The sequence below is a fragment of the Onychostoma macrolepis genome, chromosome 06 (assembly GCF_012432095.1).
Source record: "Onychostoma macrolepis isolate SWU-2019 chromosome 06, ASM1243209v1, whole genome shotgun sequence".
Lineage (NCBI taxonomy): Eukaryota > Metazoa > Chordata > Actinopteri > Cypriniformes > Cyprinidae > Onychostoma > Onychostoma macrolepis.
The window spans coordinates 29,018,382-29,039,616 of record NC_081160.1 but is presented as its reverse complement, the minus strand read 5'-3'; the positions used below and the strand labels follow the sequence as shown (position 1 = coordinate 29,039,616).

General features: G+C 36.1%; 1 protein-coding gene across 15 annotated transcripts in view; it reads left to right on the top strand.

Moving 5' to 3' along the window:
* ptprt (protein tyrosine phosphatase receptor type T) overlaps nucleotides 1–21,235 on the top strand; it is a 259,836-nt gene that overhangs the window by 115,278 nt on the left and 123,323 nt on the right. For all 15 annotated transcript variants that reach the window (XM_058778885.1, XM_058778893.1, XM_058778891.1 and 12 more), the window contains one exon: nucleotides 475–768. In XM_058778885.1, the coding sequence (XP_058634868.1) occupies nucleotides 475–768 (294 nt within the window). The remainder of the gene's footprint in view (nucleotides 1–474; nucleotides 769–21,235) is intronic.

Below are 21,235 nucleotides of genomic sequence, written 5' to 3'. Positions count from 1 at the left end.
ATTGCTTCTTCCACCGCCTTCAAATATGGATTTATTCGTATATTGAAGATGCTTGGTATTGATCATAATGGGTGTTTGGTAAATGCATCAGTTTGTACACATTTTGTGTGCTATTGATGAAGAATAATCAAAAATATGCAGATAAAACATTGATTATAGATCTAATTCACATTTATTGTTCTTTTTTTTTTTTTGCACTAGTGTTAAAAAGCTTTTTGGTGTAAAGTGCAAAAGAAAGGAATATGAAAACCTTTTTGATTCTGACATTCAATGCACTTCATAATAATGGTTATGACTTCTGAGTTTCTATGTGAAAACTTCCTAGAAGTATTTGAAGAGAACATGATAATAAAAAGGCAAAAAGTCTTGCCTTTTCTATGATGCCATTTTGTAAGGGGTTGATTGTGTGGTGATAAATACAGATTGTAGATAATAATCAATATGTAAACAATCCCTTTCTTTTTTCTTCTTCAGCACCCCCCACACCCATCGCTCCACCTGAGCTTCTCGCAGTTGGTGCCACCTACTTGTGGATCAAACCAAATGCCAACTCCATTATCGGCGACGGCCCTATCATCCTGAAAGAGGTGGAGTACCGCACCACCACTGGAAACTGGGCCGAGACGCATGTCGTGGATGCGCCAACCTACAAGCTCTGGCATTTGGATCCGGATGTGGAGTATGAGATTAAGGTTCTTCTGACCCGACCTGGGGAGGGTGGCACTGGACCACCGGGACCACCCCTCATCACTCGGACCAAATGTGCTGGTAAGTGTCAGTATATATGATTAGAGCTTACTTTGAGGAGAAGGTTAAGAGCAATGGAATAGACAAGTGCTTGGACAGTTCAAAAGTAGTGTACTTGTCTCTGGTTGTTTCTTTTCTATGTTTCTCTCATTCTTCAGAGGGAACAGTTACTACAATAAAGTGGCCATTCTATTTGTTTGTTACATTGGCTTTTACACCTAAAGCATCCAAGAATGGTAACGTTTTTTTTTTTCTTGCTGTAAAAGCAAGAGTAGTGTGTTATTTGTGGCTAAACGCTCTGCTGTGGTCTTTTTTTTTTTTAGAAATGACCTTTGTAGACTTTTAGGTTGAATCAAAGTAAAGGTTTGGAATTGCTCTTCATACCTGGTACTCTTCTCTAGTAAAAGAAAGAGACTTTTATGGACCAATAAGTAGAGTTTTGTTTTTTGCTTTTATTTAGGGTAGTAGAGTGTAGACAGGAAAGTAGGGTAGGAGAGACAGAACTGGAACAACGTTTGGTCTGAGGTCAGTGCCATTATAATGGAGCCCTTTGACTTTTTTATTATAATATATTTATTATTTGAACATTACTTAAAAGAATATTGGATTCCTTGAGGCTTGTGTAATATTTGTGTGTGATGATTTTAAGACAGTTTTGTTGAGCTGCATAACATGAAAAAAAACAATAATTCATTTAAAAAAAAGAATGATACATGCAGCTACTATTTCAAAAGTTAATGTTGATTTTAAATGCTTATATATAAAGTTGTATTTTTTAAAATAAATTAATATATTTATTCAGCTAGAATTTATTAAATTGTTCAAAAGTCATTGAAAAAAAAAACGATTTTAAAGAAACATATTTTATTTAAGTTATTTTGTAGAGTTTTTTTATGAAGTACTTTCTATTCATCAACCCTGAAAAACAGTTTTCACAAAAAATAGTAAGCAGCACAAATGTTTTCAACTTTATGCTGCAAATCAGCATATTAGAATGATTTCTTGAAGGATCATGTGACACTGAAGAAATGATGCTGAAAATTATGATTAAATGACATTTTTAAATATATTCAAATAGAAATTAATTATTTTACAACATTACTGTTTGTACAGCATTTTTTGAACACTTCTTTTGAACAGAAGTGTGTTTTATGCTTAATAAAAATAATCATGTCCTTAACTTTGCAACATGCTGGGTTGTATTCGAGACAGGGTGAGTGAGACAGCACTTAAGTACTCTATCAGTCAGTAGTAGTAGTAATCTAAAAAGAGTCCAAATGAGAGCGTGATATTGTGAAGTTTCCTGAGGAGAAATGGGGAGAGACTGGGATGATTTGATATGATGTATGGGGGGGTGAAGGTGTTAGTTGTAATGATAATTGAGATTGTTACATTTCCACTGCAGAATGATGGCAAAGAGCAGGAGAGACAAAGGCTATAGGTGGGAACAATTTTCAGGCGTAATTATGAACACAGCAGGGTGGCATGTGGAGCGGCGCTCAGATAGACAGAGACACTCTTGATCTGATAAAGTGACAGATAATGAGATGACGGGAGCAGATGAGAGAGCCCTAGGAAGTAAGGAAGACTGTGATCCAGGTGAAGGAAGTCACTCTGTGTGTGTGTGTGTGTGAGAGAGAGAGAAAGGGAGAAAGATCCAGGTGAGGGTTATGTGATGAAGGAGCTGGATTGTCATTGATGACACAGCGGGTGAGATCCAGAGGGGCTCTTCTGTGTCTCCTCTCCTCTGTCACTCTCCCTCATTCTCTTTTCCTCCACCTTACTTCCTCTTTGACATTAGGATGCATACATGTTCACACATAGTCTTGCACAAATTCAGCTGGAAACTAATGGGCTTCCAGTGGCAAGGACATTTCACTTCAAGTAATGTGCAAGTTGTGCAAGATTTGAATTAAAATGCGGATTTTAGATTCCTATTCATTTTCAAATAAATTTTCTGAATTTAAATTGCATTTGAATTGAGTTTGCAAGCATGATGCAGAATTGCAATTCATATAGCTGGCATTTCTACATAGAAAAGCAAAAAACATGAGTAGTAAAGGAGGGCTAAGGTGACGGTGTATTGATGACAATTTTCACCATCCTTTTCCTGCTCTTTTTTTTAAATTCTAGAGTATTTGGCCATGAATATGAGCTGTGTGTGTGTGTGCTTGTTTGATATTTTTTACTTGTCCAGGTGAGGCTGTTCTGCATAATCAGTGCGTTCATGCCAGCTCACCACAGGTAGCCGTCTATTAAATATATACACACACTCGCACACATTTCTGATCCAATGAAGTTGCTTCCAGCCGACAGCACTGATCTTCCTTGTCCTTCCAATTCAATTTTTCTCCTCCGCTCCGCAGCACAGGAGCTCTATTGGTATGCTAATACAGTCACACAGAAGTGTGTCCTCTTTAAAATACACCAGCAGACTGGAGGGTGTCATTGTACGAGTACAGAAACACACACACATACATTTTGCCTTTCTCTTTCAATATTTATTCTGAAATACAAGGATGTTAATACATGTAAACAATATGGCTCTTATACTTGGTGCAGGTATTTGAGCTAAGTATTCAACATCAGCGTGTAACAATAAAATCCAGAACACTTTAGCAACCACATAGCAATGACCTGGCAACTATCTGTGTGTTTACACCTGTTATTTTATAAGACGTTTACACTTTACATTGCACCAAACCTACAAATATAGACCCCACAACACTTTACCTTCGTACACTTTCTATAATGGAACAAAACCACTGGGTTGTCAATGTTGACACGCTCCCCTTGAGATTCAAGCTGCAGCCCACCTAATGAGCTGGAAGCTGGGTGTCAACTCACACGATTCTGACTCTTGCCCTCAGCCCAGTGAGTTCTGATAGTTTTGGTCTATAAGGGTCCAATTGGCATTCAGGTACCACAAAATCTGTCTACAGCTTTATCAACAATCCAAACTGTGTAAAATTGCTGATATAGCAGGAGAGTTTGAGGGGAAACAGGAGCGAGAGAGGTCAAAGAACTCAATGATAAGGCTGATTGCAGCAACCATCAAAGCCTTGTGATCCACGCTTGTGTGTGGAGATCAATGTGAAATCCACTGTCAGCTTTCATTGCATCACAGCCAGGGAGGCATTTTGGGAGTGAGAGGACAGGACAGACAGAGGGATTGGAGAGAGGTGAAGCGTGTCGGAAAAAACATGTGTTTATGAAGTGACGGCACTGTCTACCTGTCACACACGCATGCGCGCACACACAGCGGTGCGTATCTGTCACACAGCACTGATTAGAGCAGACAGGTGTGGAGGTGCTGTGGTCAGGTGAGGCCTGTTTGAGGAAGTGTGAGTGTGTGCTGCAGGAAAGTTACTGGGTCATGACAAAAGATGGACACACACTCTTCAGGGCTCTTGTTCTGGAATTGGATTTGCTTCAGTTGTTATTATCCATGAGTCCATGCAGGGTGTCAATCTTTGACATATGCAAGAGTATTTTATTTAAAAGCGAGATAACTCTTAGAAACCTGAGCATTAATAAAAGTATTTTCTTGATTAATTATAAATATTTGTATAAAGTCACTTTGTTTGTTTGTGTTAATTTTTTGTTTAGCTGAAGCTTCTATATTTTTTATATGGGCTGCCGTTCAAAAGTTTGGGTCAGTAAGATTTAAAAAAAATACTTTTATTCAGCAAGCATGCTTTAAATTGATCAAAAGTGACACTGAAGACATCTAAAATGTTACGAAACGAAAGACTTTACTTCAAACACCTTTCTTTTGAACTTTCTATTGATCAAAGAATACTGAAATTTTTTTATTAATTTTTCAGCAAAAAAATATTAAGCAGCACAACCAATGTTCCCTCTAAATTTCTTTTCTTGCTGAGCAAAACTTTTCTCTGTTGGGCGGGTTTGGGATCAGTAAAGTTTTTTTTAAAGAAGTTTCTTATGCTCATCAAGGCTGTATCTATTTATTAAAAAATACTGAATATTATTTCACAAAATAATATTGTGAAATATTATTGCAATTTAAAATAAAAGTTTTCTATTTTAATATATTTTAAAGTATAATTTATTCTTGTGAAGCAAAGCTGAATTTTCAGCATCATTACTCCAGTCTTCAGTGTCACATGATCCTTCAAAAATCATTCTAATATGCTGATTTTTAATCAATGTTGGAAACAGTTGTGCTGCGTAATATGTTTTGGGACTTGTGATATTGTTGATAAATAAAAAGTTAAAAAGAACAGTGTTTATTCAAAATAATTTTGTGTTACAATATACACTATTCAAAAGCTTGGGGTCAGTAAAAAAAAAAAAAAAAATCTTTCTTTTTTAAAGAAACTTTATTCAGCAAGGATGTGTTAAATGGATAAAACCGACATTAAAGACTTATATTGTTAGAAAAGATTTCTATTTTGAATAAATGCTGTTCGCTCACACTTTATATTAGGTGGCCTTAACTACTATGTACTTACATCAAAAAATAAGTAAAATGTACTTATTGTGTTCGTACTGTATTGCAAAACACTATTGCTGCTATTCAGGTGGGATACAGGTAAGGTTAGGGACAGGTTTGGTGGTATGGGTAGGTTTAAGGGTGGGTTAAGCTGTAAGGGATGGGTCAACAGTGTAATTATAAATTTAATTGCAGAAATTAATTACAGATGTAATTACATATATGTATTTTTAAAAATATAAGTACAATGTAAAAACATGTATGTACACAATAAGTGCATTGTATCAAATTATTAATTTAAATGTAAGTACATTGTAGTTAAGGCCACCTAATATAAAGTGGGACCTGCTGTTCTTTTTAACTTTTTTATTAATAGTATAGGTATTAATAAAATAGAAAACCAATATTCGAAATTGAAATAATATTTCGCAATATCACAGTTTTTTTTTTTCTCTGTATTTTTGAAATAAATACAGCCTTGATGAGCAAGAGACTCCATTAAAAAAACAAGGTCAATTATTTATTAGGTTTATAATATAGGCCTAACATGTTACTGTAATATCAAAACAAACTAAAGCATTTAATCTGATAGAATAGAATAGAATAGAAAACAAACTGAAGCAAAACTTAAACTGAGATCTGTAAGTTAAATATTTTCAAAAAACTGAACATGTGAATTCTTATATGGTTATCTAAACATCCCTATGAAGTGTCGTTTGCACAATACACCTGTGTGTGACTGTAAATGTCTCTAAGTTTTGTTAACGTTCTGTGCCAATCCTCCGCTATTTCCACCACTTAATCAAGTCACTCTTCTTTAATACATGAGGACTTTTTATTTCACGTCATTGCGTTTGCGTTGGTTCTCGATTTGAGCTATTTCGTCCCCACCATTGAAGTATTCGGTTTCTACAGCGACTCATTTGGCGCACATCGTTCTCTTTCTGTAACCTGTAAACCGCATTCACCAGTTCTAACTCTATAGCAAAATCAACTCTATAGCTGTTTACCCGACCATTGTAATTCTTTCGCTTTTACTAGAATTCAATCAAATGGCTTTCCCAACTCATTTTTGCGTGTGCGCGGCCCATTATTTCTTCTGCGCAGCCACGATGGAAGAAGTGCACGGGCAAATCAGTATTGGAATGATTTCTGAAGGGTCATGTGACACTGATGACTGGAGTAATTATGCTGAAAATTCAGCTTTGATCACGGGAATAAATTACATTTTCAGATATATTCAGTGATAAAACAGCTATTTTAAATTGTAATAATATTTCACAATATTGCTGCTTTTATCAAATAAATTCAGCCTTGGTGAGCATGCAAGATTTCTTTCAAAAACATTAGAACCTGCCAACCACAAAATTTTGAATCTTACTATGATTCTGCTCCCCCCCCCCCCCCCCAAAAAAAACCTTATTAAAAATTATTTATTTATATATTTACTTTCTTACAGACCTTAACTGTTCCTGTATACCTCGGTTTTGTGCCAAATTGACCAGAAAATAATGTGTCCTCCTAAGTAAGCCATGATCAAAGAAAGACACCCAATATCCAGCTGATACTGACTCTGTAATTTTAATACCACTTGTGTGGGGGAAGTGTTGGATAAGATGAAAATGGAGTTGACATTTGGGATCTATTATAATAACTTTCCTGTAGTCCAGTCTCTCATCCACCGCACAGCTGCAATCCTTCTGGGAAATATCTGCAGTTTCGTGGACTTGCTAGCAGGATTCATATAAAAACTAAATAATATTGTTCTTTCTAAAGTTTCTTTTTATTTATTTCTTTTGTTTATTCATGAATACATTTGTCTTTCATTTAGTATTTCTTCCTTCGTTCCTTCCTTCCTTCCACACCTGCATCCTTTACAATGCTCTGCATCTTCCCCTCTGCCGTTCTGTTTTTGTCCTGCTCCATCACCCTCTGTGGCACAGACGTATTTAGGTGTGGAGATCTCTCATCCATTCTTTCTCTTCTCTTCTCTTCTCTTCCCTTCCATCTAGCACAAATGATGGATAGAGTTTAGTCCTCTGCTTGACTCTCCAGCAAAGTGGATTTATTTAAATATATTTCCACATCGCTCATGATAAATCTTCATCCTCTGCAGGGGCAGGAAGACGGAGGTGATAATGTATGTGTTCTTAATTGCTGAATATCCATTGAAGTGACTGTGGTGCTCTTAATATTTAATGCAGCAATTTTTCAAAAAAAAAAAAAGAAAAAAAAAAGAAAAGCTCTCAGTGGCAATATCTCATCTTTTCATCCTCCGCTATAAATTCTACCCTGAGATCTTAAAGCAAATTTACTTTACCTGTAGACAGTCCTTCATCATCCTTTTCCACTTTTCATGGAAACCCAGGGCTTCCACACACACACACACACACACACGGTTAAGGTCAATTACCGTCTCCTCTCTAGCCTGAAACCTTGAGATAAAGCCTGTCATAAAGAACCTCTTTGATTTGCTGTGGCCTTTGGGACTTCTTTTTGTTAAATTTACGACATTTTAAAACACCTCCGCTTTACGAGTTAATTACCAACATATTTCTGAGTTAGAGGGCCTAATGTGTCTTCTGGCTTATGTCCTAACATTATGAAGGAATATGTTTGGAGATACCAGCACTCTGCAGTCCATCAGTTAATGATATTATATATAAGCAGAGGTTTGGGCAGCTTTAGGTGTCCTTTACTGTCTTTACTGCTATTCGTATGGAATATGTAGATATCAATGGCTGCAAGTTTCACAGCGCTTTCAAAGTGAAATGTCAATTGAGTGGCATAAAAATGGCATTCGGTTTTATGCAAAACAGGTGAATGTAAATTTGGTAACATTTTATTATGTTAGTTGTTGTATGTAGTGCAGCAGTTCTGAAATGAAATGTCCATTGAGTGGCACTAAAAGGTTAAAGCTCTATAGCATTTGAAAATAACATACCACCTACATTAAACCTGACCCAAAACCAAATAAGAAATATTAACAGGCAATGAAAGCAAAAGTGAGAAAAAAGCACATTTGTCATGCTTGCTTCTGTAAGTCTTTTATCATGACTCATGATTCTTCTTTAAGCGCTCCACATTGCAAGTGCAATGCTGTACCAGGTGAGCTACCGAGCAAGTTTACTACATCAGAAAAGCCATTCATATGGAGTTTATGTGAATCAAACATCAAAATATTTTAGTTGTACAAATCTTGTATTGTTCAATAGACCGCATAGAAATAAGTCTTTATTAATCAATAATCTGCCCCCGTAATCATAATTAGGTTAAAAGGAATAAAAATCGCTGGTGTTTTACTGCCACAAGGGTTCATTTAAACTGAAAACTGCCGTCAATTGTTGTAGTTAGAGGCATGTTTTTCAAATGAGCCTATGTTGAATTTTATTCAGACGGTACTGAAAAAAGCAGACGTTGTGCCAAATATCCAAATTCTCATTATAATGCTAAGTGTCGATCAGTAGCCCTGTAGCACTTATCAGTACTCAAAGATGATTTTCAAAACAAATTTTTGGTCATTTCCTCCTTTTAACTCAGAGATGTCAATTCAGATGGGAAATAAATCAAACAATAGTAGATAATTCACTTTTTTCCTGGATGATGAGAGTAAAAAGAAATGGACATTTTCAATTCATACAGCAATAAAATCATCTACTAGCTCATGTGGATACTGAAATAACCTCACAGTCTTATGTAAAGCAATTACAGTCTCAATAGGACTTTTGTCATGAATGATTAGACATCAGCGCAGCAGCAGATGACATACATGTCTGGGTACTGTTGTCTTACCTGAGAGAAAATAGATGTAATGGAGAATGCGGCCTTATCATTATCAATGAGAGGGGTTTGTAATGGATTTTCGACTTTTGAATAAAATTCAGTTATGTGAAAAAATGTGAGTGGTACAGAACGATAATGAAAGTTGACACTCTTTAAAGGGGCAGTGATGTAGGGCTGTAGCGATTCGTCGATTTTAGTCGACTAGTCGGTTTTTAAAAATCATCAACTTAATTTTGCTTGCGTCGACTAACCGGCAAAATACCGGAAGTAGCGCATTTCACGGACAAGAATCCATGGCTGCATCCGAAAACTGAAAAATACTGCCTTCGGAGGTCGCATTCCAAGGCAGGAAGGCATCAAGGCACATCCGAATCCAAAGTTAGCTTCACTTCCTGTCTCCTGAGATGCCTTCATTTGATCGATTTTTGAAGGCAGCATAGATGTATCCTTCGCTGCCTTTGATATCCCACAATCCTGTGCGTTCCATTCCGAGATGGTTGAGCTAAAAAATAAAGAGGGCGGCTGGAAGTTGCGTTTGGTGGTTAGATTGTGTGTAAATGTATATTTCTGATTAACTTTTTGCACTTTTGATATTACTTCTAGAGAGAAATGAGTATTATAGTAATTAAATATTCGTTTAGTTATCACCAAAACTGGTTCTATTTTGTTTTAGATCGTTAAACCGTTACGCTGCCTCAGAAGCCTGTCCAAAATTAGTTTCGTGTGGTACCTTCGTGCATAAACACTGCCTGCAAAGTCATTGCCTCATAAGGAAGCTGCCTAAGTTTTCGGATACAGCCCATAAAACTCATTTATAGACTATTTTCCAAGGCTGAATGATATATTAAACCCATTTAAAAAGCATAATTAAGCGTAATTGTGAATTCAAAAATGCTATGATTTAATAAAATAATTATATGCGATGCCGTTCTAATACAGTATATGCGCTTTAATTATTTACATGCGTGTATGTTAAGCACGTGCGTCACACAGCGGCTCCGTGTGTGTGGAGCGTCTCAAACTCCATCTCTGCATGTTGTTGTGAGTTTGGGTTTATTATAACGTTCATCTGGGAACGCAACGTGCGCCATTTCATCAGATTTGTAAGGTAAATCATTTATAAATCTACACAAACACAGGAGAATTCATCGCGATTTCAAAATAAAAGCTCAAACAGGTTTTGATGTCCACATATTCATTTAATTACAGTTGCTATAGCATTTCTGTCCTAAGGTAATTGCCAAATATTAAAGATTAAGCGGACATTTAAATTAAATGGTTCTTGGTCAATATTAAACAAGGATTAGATCGCGCAGTGATGTGTAAAAATAATCATCAGGCTGTCGGCGCCCCCTGCAGGCCTTTGTTGTTATGCGTAATGTTCATTAGCTCTATTGTTTATAATACTTTATGTATTTTAACAGTTTTGTTCAATAAAACCATATGATTTCTTGCTTTTGATACTTTATTTGAACGAATTATTATTGCATCATTGCTATTATATATGTATTTTAAGTCATTTTAAAAGCTATTGTTCACTTAAATCAATTTTTTTTTTTTTTCAGAAATACTGCACATTTACATTTTTCACCTAAATAAATTCTGGTAAATAATATATTTGGTAAATGCTCCTTTAAAAAGTGTTTTTTGATTTATAATTTTATTATTAGTAGACTAGAACACGTGGATTAATAGAAATAAAAATAGTCGTTAGTGGCAGCCCTACAGTGATGCAATATGTTCAGTGTTTAATGTGTGTAGACTTAATGTGAGACAATTTTTGGTTAACTGTCTGAAGAGTGTAAACACTGTAAACACTGACAAAAAAAAGCATTGTTTCTGGCTCAGCCAATAGCGTGCGTTTGGAGGCGGGGCTGCTTTTTTTGTGGTAATAATGATCTTTTCTAATAATAATGATTACCTTACCTTTATGAAGCATGACATTTCTCTGATCACTGTAGTTTTTTTTTTTTTTTTTTATGGTGTATTTTATGAATATAGCTTTCATAAAGTGAAATAAGACATGGTAATGAGGCAGCAGAGAAAAGTAGAAGAGAGAAGGGAAGAGGACTCCTCTTAGAGGAGAAGCAGGCACATAGATAGGCTTATATTGTCTTTCCCAGCACGTCAGGCGGTCACGGTGCAGAGATGGTGAATAATGCACAGGGGGCAGAGTGAGAGAGAGAGGATGGAGATAGACAAGGATGGAGGGAAGTTTTTTTTTTTTTTTTTTTTTTTTTTGTGTGTGTGTGATTCTGAAGTTGATTCAGTTTTGTGAGGCCTCGGCTGTGGAGCCTGTGGCAGTGATTATGTTTAAGTCCCTGGAAACTAGGGAAAATATTATTCTAAACTTTCATTCTAGCCTTAAAGGCATAGTTCACCAAAAAATGAAAATCCTGTCATTATTTATTGCCTTATGTCATTCCAGACATTCAAAATATCTTATTTTTTGTTCTGAAGAAGAAATAATGACATGGGGGTGAGTAAATGATGACAAGAGTTTTCATTTTTTTGGTGAACTATCTATCTTGTGCCATACAGAACTGCACTGTTTATTTAAAGGGATAGTTCACTCCAAAATGAAAATCCTGTCATTTACTTACTGCTGCCGAGGTCTTTCATGCCGTGGACCAGATATTTTGCAATTATTTTGACAGTGTTTATGAACTTTTGTTGTTCATCCAAATATGAATATTTACCCAAAAATTAAAATTTGCTGAAAGTTTACTCATCCTCAGGTCATTCAAGGTGTAGGCCTAGATGAGTTTGTTTCTTCATCAGAAAAGCTTTGGATACATTTAGCATTGCATCACTTGCTCAGCAATGGATTCTCTGCAGTGAATGGGTGCCATCAGAATGAGAGTCCGGACAGCTGATAAAAACATCACAATAATCCACGTGACTTCAAACTGTAGTAAATGTTGAAACCTGTATTTTACCAAGACCAGTATTTTAGTAGCTTTATGTGAGAAACAGACTGAAAATTCTGTCTGTTTCTCACAAAGCAATCATTTGGCATCAGAGGACTTGAAAAATTAAAGTCCTTCAAGTCCTTTACTTAAGAGTATGTCCATATCATAACTACAGGAATTATTGTGCCGTAATGCATGCATAAGACATTTCTACACCTGTTTCTGTAATACAGTACAAGCTTGTGTACTTTAGATGTGGATGCTCACAGTATTCCGGCAGGATCTGTAAATCCCTCTTGTGCCACGTTTGAGGCCCCATCACACCCCATTTGCCAAACACAGAGTCCGCCCGCCCCCCTGAGCAACATCAGAATACATTGTATGTCTGCTCGAGTTTTTGATGGTTGATCACACCCTCAGATTGCCCTCTGGGAGATGTTCTCTGAATTATAATACAGTTGGCGTTCTGTATTTTACATCAGCTGCAGTAGTTCCCCTCTCGCTCTGTCATCACGATCTTGCATCAAACGTGGCTTTCTGACTGAATGTGACTGAAAGGATTGAGCTCCTAAAAGACTTGTACTTAAAGGAACGTTCCGGGTTCAAAACAACCTAAGCGCTGTTGACAGCATCTGTAACATGCCATAGACGATTAGCACAGAGAATAATTGAGCTGTAAATTTGTCCAAGTCACCTTTCATAGGTGGATAATTTGACAAAATTTGCACATAATTTGACAGTTACAATATGTATGTATGTATGTTTAAGACTTTCTTAAGAATTTTTTTATTTTATTTTTTCTGTGAAAGAAATGAATACATTTGTACAGCAAGCATGCATTAAATTGATCAAAAGTGACAGGTATTGATAATGTTATGAAAGATTTATATTTTAAATAAATAATCCTGGTCATGGCATGGAAAGTGTACCATGGTTTCCACAACATTAAAATAAGTTCTTGAGCAATTAACAAGCATATTAGAATGATTTCTGCAGGATCATGCGACATTGAAGACTGGAGTAATGACGCTGAAAATTCAGCTTTCACAACAGGAATAAATGTTATATAAAAATACATTTAAATGGGAAACTGTTATTTTACTTTATAATATTATTTTACAATATTACTGTTTTTACTGTATTTTTGATCAAATAAATGCAGACTTGGTGAGCAGAAGAGACTTCTTTCAAAAACATTTAAAAAATCTTAATGAATTTTAGTGTATTTTAATGTTTATCCTGCTTCATTATACTGCAAATCCATTTTTTTGTTTTTACAAACTGACAGACGAGTTTAATTTATTATTTATTTATATATTCATTTATTTTTAATTTAATTTTTTTTTTTGTGGTGAAGGATGACTTATGTTGAACTTGGAACATTTCTCCAAGAAAAAAAACTAATTTATTTCAAATTCCAGTATCTCTTCCCCTGAGTAGCAGTTGTTTGTTGTATATTATTTGCTTTATTCTTTGTTTTAGAGATTTCTGATAAGAGTTGGTGCTCAGTAATAACAGGTGACATTATTCAAAGATTACTTTTGAAGAAACTGTAATGAATGTTATTGTGAATTTGTTTTGTCTTGAACAAAGACATGGCTGGGTGAGAAACAGAGGGAGAAATTCTGACCAAAGAGGAGGAGGAGAAGAAAAACATCCAGCATAAATATTAATTTCTCTTTTGTTCAACAAGAACGACCCAATCAAATCCTCAGCGGATTCCAATCCACCTCAAATAGTTTTGTTATTCATAACCTGCCTTTATATATTAACATAGAATACTTCAAAATGAAATCACATCAATCCCTCTGGATCATGGGAAATGTGGATTTACCACATTTGTTGATTTCTAACAGATTGGATTTCACTGACATCTGTGGTCATAAATCAAACATTTACAATGGATAAATCAATATCTCTACTATAGGGACAAATTTAAAATGGTTTATTGTAAATACATCTGAGAGGGAGCAAGAAACCACAACAAAAATGATCTGTGATTTTAACAGTTTTACTCCTAGATGCACTGTTGTTTCAATGAAATGCCCCCCTCCCCCATAGTGATTGTTAAGCTTTTATTCCTTTGTATTGTAAATTAAAATAAAATGCTAGGAATTGAATAGCTGACAATATATCAAACAAAGAGGACTGTGAGTGTAATTGGTACAAATAGCCACAGATATCTCAGTCTTGCACAAGACTGCTCTAGAGAGAAGGAAATAAATGAAGAATTTCAAATCATTTGAAAATGCAGCTACTGTTTCAGTAATGGAGATGAGGGGAAAATGTGCTTTTCCTTAATTAATTTGAACGTCTTATAGAGGGAAGATGAGGCGGTTTGCTTGTTGGGAGAGTAGCGCCCACTGGGCACCAACATATGGAGGCTGCATTTGGCTTTGGGTGACGTTTAATGAACTTCTCATGATTATGAGTTCCGATACCAAAAATAGCCCCCAACGGACCTGAAGCAGGCCCTTATCTACAGGAGAAGCAGACTTTGTGGTTTAGCTTTAGGTTGTGTCCCACTGTGATTCAGCTTTACAACGCCGCGTTCACGCTCGCCTCGCTGACAGCCAGATGTTTTTCGAGACTGGAGTCATGTTTTCTTGTAGGCCTGGCCTTAGGGCAGCTTTCCATTTTGATGGGCTCATGAACATGAATAAAAAAAAAACAGGAGAGAGAGACAAAGAGGGTGGCATTAATAAATCGTCCATGAATAATGCAGCTTTGCTTGTCAGATGAAGGCTTTCTGTAATCTTAGGGTCATTATCAGTTTTGAAATAAACTTGTTTGCTTCATTTCTCTTCCCAAATTAGTGTGGAGATTTAGGTCTCTAGAGTTGGACAATAAGCAATATTACATGTAAATTTCTTGATGGAAAAAATGAGGATCTACGCTATGCTACTGTAAGATTTTTCAGAAAGAAGCCTCACATGTTCGCTATGGATGCATTTATTTGATCAAAAATACAGTAAAAACAGTAATATTGTATTTAAAATGTAACTGGCAAAGCTGAATATTCAGCAGCCATTACTCCAGTCAATAAGTCATACTTATTGCTCAGCAATAAATCAATGTCCCACTGGCCCAAAGCAATGTTGCTATACCGCAAAGCTTTCACTCATTCATCTTGTAAATCCAGTTTTCATGCCTTGCAAAATTAAACATTTGCTTTTCTGTGATTTACTCTATATTGTTCTGTCAACATTTTCTGATTTGTCACATCACAAAAATGATTTGTGATGGTCTTGAAAACATCAGTAAGAATGTGTTAAACTGCATATAAATCAGTACTATTTTGCATAATATACCATTGCTTTTCAGCAAATGAAGATATTTGAATTTATATACCTATACAAAAAAAATTAAATAAATAGTGAACAAAATATATATATACTCGCTGTGAATACATAAGATTTATTAAATAATTATATATACAGTGTATATATATATATATATTAGGGGTGGCACGGTACACAGATGTCACGGTTCAGTACGTACCTCGGTTCGGGGGTCACGGTTCGATACGATTTCGGTACAACGGGGGAAAAAAAATCTACTATGCTCAATTTCTTTTCATTTATCTTGAACAGACAGTAGTGATTATTAATAAGACAATAAGTGTTTAAAGTTGATTCTGCTGGTATAAGGAAACAGCACGCGCACGCACGCACACACACACACACACATACAAAAAAAACACATCAGTTCCAGCATTGCTAACTTGACAGCGCAGTTGGTACTTTATCAAAATAAAATACAGTGAGCCAAACATCAGCGCGGCCTCCTCTTTGTCACCGTTGGAACGCGACTGAAGTACAAAGCCTATCATTTACATAATAAATAATAGTTTAGCATTCAGATACATTACATCGCAAATATGGAAATATTATGGAATATTTGGATTTGTGCCGAATGAGAGAGGTAGGATACTCGAGCACAAAGCTCCATTTCGCAAACAGATGAGTGCGCAAGCCTTTAAAGTATACTCCCTTGTCAAGTCTATGTGAGAGATGCGTTCAGAATCAGCACGTGGTCACTGTCTAGTGTGCTTTGTTTTCAAGTGCTGCGGGCGCCCCCTTCTGGATTGGGGGTGAATTGCCTGTATTCGTCGTAAGGTCTCATGCACCGAACCGAGACGCCCGTACTGTGGCGGTTCGGTACGAATACATGTATATATATATATATATATATATATATATATATATAAACTTATATAAAGCTGGGTAGTAACTGATTTACATTAATCAGATTCCAAAAATCAAGTACTTGTAATTAGACTATATTAATTTAATCTTAATTTTTTTTAACGTTTTTTTGTCAGCCAAACCACTTTAACATGTAATATTTACTTAAAATATTTCTGAGGAATTTAATATTAAAATAATTTACCAACATATTTGCATGTGTACAGTCCTTTTAATGTTGCTTAATGGTCATATTGACATGCAGGTAAACAAATGAAATATTCCTATTTTTAGTGTTCAAGGGTTTAAATTTTTATTTTATTTTATTTAACCTTTATTTAACCAGGAGAGAACCTCCATTGAGATTAAAAATCTATTTTCCAGGAGTGTCCTGGCCAAGATAGGCGGCCCAGTTATACAAATACATGTATTACAAACAACAGTACATCACAACAATAAAAATATTACAGCATTAGAAGCATTTGCAGATCATTAAATTATTTATTTTACATTTTTATGATTGAATTGATTATTAGCTTTTTATCAACTCACAAACCCCTTGCAGTTCTTACATTAAGCCCAGTTTGGGAAACCTTGGTACTGTATAATTTTAATGTTTAATGCATTTTACGATGCTGGTATCAAAAAATGGAGTATATGTTTTGTTTTTTCTCTCTTTGCTTTTTTACTGTATATCAATGTGGTATGTTTAATGGTAAGTTTACGTAGCCTAATCTAAAAAAGTAGTCTAATTAATCTAAAAAATAGAATACATTACCTAAAATCAGTAACCTAGATTACATTATTAATTACAGTGTTCATCATGTAATCTGTAATTAGTAAGTGACTACTATTTGTAAGTAATCTATACAGCTCTCTCTATATATAAATATATAAATGCTTTTAAAAATGAACTTTCAGTAGCTCCATTAGATGCCATTTTCTTTCAGTTAGATCAGCCGTTAAATCACATACATGTGTTGTCGGTAGGCTGTGAAGGGTAATTCTGGTTTGCGCCTTTTAATCAAAATTTTTAGTGTTCTTTCTCTTTATCTATCTCCCATTCTACTTCCTTTCCTCTCTGCGTGACTATATTTGGACCTGTCAACCAGATGCAGTGTGGGTTTTGGAGCGTCGCATTCTAAAATGAGCCGTTAGCGAGCAGGTACATAAGCTGCCAATGACAATGTCACATTCCCAGCATGCAAAAAATGAGGAATCATTAATAACCAGGCCAGGCAGTCTCTGTGCTCAGGTGGTACGCTCACCACTGCACATTAAAAGAGTAACAATGATTTAATCGTCAACTCTTCTGTAAATTGTTTCCAGGCAATCTGTCTTAAACGTAATGATCTCAGTTTGATGAAAGAACTGGAAGGAGACTTAAAAGAGAGACGCGGCACAGCGTGGGGGGCTGGAAGCGGAGAGTTTTGCTGCGCTGTCAGATTTTTTTTTGTCTAGAAAAGTGAAGTGTATTCACGAAGGACGATGTTTCGTAAGACATATCGGCTGGTGTTCTCTTTCTTTTTAATGGTGCGTTTAGTTCACGTGCTTGTTGTTGCCTGAGCCGACCTTTTTAAAGATCAACAGATCTGTGCAGGGATTAGAGAGTTAGTTCTCCAAATGACTGAGAGAGATGGTCTATGGGGGCTTATCTTGAGGGGAATGGCTGGTTGAAGAGCCATTCGACTGGAGAGCAGGGAAACAATGTGAAGAAAGAGTTTTGGAAGGGAAAAGTGAGCACAGCCCTCTTCTTTAGCTCCCTTTGGAGCTGTCACCCTGTCTTGACGTGCATGGCTGCAGATAGCATGCTGACCAGAGGAGGCTGACAGGTGGAGCTGACCCCCTCATTCAGGCTTCCAGAAACACCTCCGAAATCCATGACGCCAGGCACAACCATTGAAGTGTGTCCAAAAACCACACAGAGTGGTTGGGGGAATGGAGGGGGAAACAAAGAAATGGGAAAGTTTCCTTCACAGCAGACAGGTATAAATGGAATGCGGTGAAAATGAAATTACGTTTGTTGTTGGCTTGTCAAACATTGCAAACCTGCATAATGTGATTATTAGTGCCACAAGCATTGTAAACGGTTTCAACCCACCTTAGCTTGAAAACGTTTCATTTTTTGCCTTAAACGTTTGAGTAAAATGAAAGTGGTTCTCAAGTTACAACTTACAGGGGCTCCAGAAGTATTTGTATACTTATAGATAAGGGTGTAACGATTCATCGATATGGATCGATGCATCGATGCCACGCGTAAAATATCGATATCTATAGTATAATTAGGCACCTTTATTTTGCCACTGTCCACATTTTCACATAATGTCTGTCTATGCATTACCGCCAACACGTGCATTCTCGTTCAAACTCACGTATCAGGACTCAATATAAGGACTGCCCGAAGGCACAAGGTGAGCACAAAAGACGCTTGGGATTGTTTGGGGAACAGTCGAGCGCTGGCTGTGCAAGACGTTTTCTGCGCACACATCTGACCCGAATGCACACAGACTACCGCATTCTACATCGCGTGAGTACTAAATTGAGCTCTCTTCTGCTTTTTTGTGCAGGAATGAATAAATACAGACAAAATTACATCAAAATGTGTGTTTTGCGAGTATCCTAGTAAACACAGTCGCTTAGGCATATGTCTTAACGTAAACAGTTGAGAAAGAAAACTCATGTGTATCAGTAGCCTACATTAAATCCGTGCTTTCGTTCTTAAAGTGAAAGCAAACGCTGTCAAAGAAAAATACAAGTGCTCACTGCTCCTGACTAAATAACCTTTGTAACATCAAAAATTATTAATCTATATTAAGCATACCTGAAAATGTATTTTAGACTGAGCAGAAAAACCTGAAAAGCACTGTTTATTGAACTTGTGTCTATGTTCTATTGTATTTATTTTCTGCTATTGCTTGTAATTTGGTTATCTGTAGAAAAGATTTTTAGCACTGAGCCCATAGCAGCCAGAATTGTTTTTCCAATTGTTTATATTCTTTATTATTAAATATATATATATATATATATAGGCCTATACATATATAAATGTATAGGCCTATTGAATTGAATTGAGGTACAGGATGTGAAAATCTCAGATAAATGTTCATGTTATATACAGGTGCATCTCAATAAATTAGAATGTCGTGGAAAAGTTAATTTATTTCAGTAACTCAACTCAAATTGTGAAACTCGTGTATTAAATAAATTCAATGCACACAGACTGAAGTAGTTTAAGTCTTTGGTTCTTTTAATTGTGATGATTTTGGCTCACATTTAACAAACACCTCAATAAATTAGAATACTTCATAAGACCAATAAAAAAGAATTGTTGGCCTTCTGGAAAGTATGTTCATTTACTGTATATGTACTCAATACTTGTTAGGGGCTCTTGGTAGATTCTCTCTGGGGTTCAGGTCTGGTGAGTTTGCTGGCCAGTCAGGCACACCAACACCATGGTCATTTAACCAACTTTTGGTGCTTTTCGCAGTGTGGGCAGGTGCCAAGTCCTGCTGGAAAATGAAATCAACATCTTCAAAAAGCTGGTCAGCAGAAGGAAGCATGAAGTGCTCCAAAATTTCTTTTTAAACGGGTGCAGTGACTTTGGTTTTCAAAAAACATAATGGACCAACACCAGCAGATGACATTGCACCCCAAATCATCACAGACTGTGGAAACTTAACACTGGACTTCAAGAAACTTGGGCTATGAGCTTCTCCACCCTTCCTCCAGACTCTAGTGCCTTGGTTTCCAATTGAAATACAAAACTTGCTCTCATCTGAAAAGAGGACTTTGGACCATTGGGCAACAGTCCAGTTCTTCTTCTCCTTAGCCCAGGTAAGACGCCTCTGACGTTGTATGTGGTTCAGGAGTGGCTTAACAAGAGGAATACGACAACTGTAGCCAAATTCCTTGACATGTCTGCGTGTGGTGGCTCTTGATGCCTTGAACCCAGTCTCAGTCCATTCCTTGTGAAGTTCACCCAAATTCTTGAATCGATTTTGCTTGACAATCCTCATAAGGCTGCGGTTCTCTCGGTTGGTTGTGCATCTTTTTCTTCCACACTTTTTTCCTTCCGCTCAACTTTCTGTTAACATGCTTGGATACAGCACTCTGTGAACAGCCAGCTTCTTTGGCAATGAATGTTTGTGGCTTACCCTCCTTGTGAAGGGTGTCAATGATTGTCTTCTGGACAACTGTCAGATCAGCAGTCTTCCCCATGATCGTGTAGCCTAGTGAACCAAACTGAGAGACCATTTTGAAGGCTCAGGAAACCTTTGCAGGTGTTTTAAGTTGATTAGCTGATTGACATGTAACCATATTCTAATTTGTTGAGATAGTGAATTGGTGGGTTTTTGTTAAATGTGAGCCTAAATCATCACAATTAAAAGAACCAAAGACTTAAACTACTTCAGTCTGTGTGCATTGAATTTATTTAATACACGAGTTTCACAATTTGAGTTGAATTACTGAAATAAATGAACTTTTCCACGACATTCTAATTTATTGAGATGCACCTGCATTTTGGTTGCATTTGTGAGTTAATAAAAATGTAGATGGTTGTTTAAAATATGTATATAATATCATATCAAAATATCGATCAATATACTCCTGAATCGTAATCGTATCGTAGAATTATTTTGAGGTATCGGCAAATATCGTATCGCTGGGTATGACAATCAATATCGTATTGTATCGTGGCAAAAAATCTGATTTACACCCCTACTTGTAGATGTCTAAATGTCATTGCATTAGATTTAAAATATAAAAAGGAAACCACCAAGTGGCATATCATTTTTAAGATAGCACAAGCATAATTTAGAATTTGAGGTCTGATAGGGTTAAATAAATAAAATAAAATCCTGGGTTGAATTTAGGTCTGAATTTCTCAATAAAATTCAGTTTTGATTCACAAGATTTTGATTCGACTGATTTCGGTTGGTTCAATTAGATTCTGATTCTCATCTGGATTACATTTAAGCGGATTCTGATTTATTTGGTTATTTCAGTCATATGAAATAAATAATTTCTCTGCTAATGCTGTAAATGACACATTACAGCATTTCAGTCTGGTTCGAATCAGTTTTAGAACCAGCTCATAAGAGTCATTTGTTTTGGGAATTGGGTGACATTGGTCACAATATGTTTTTGAT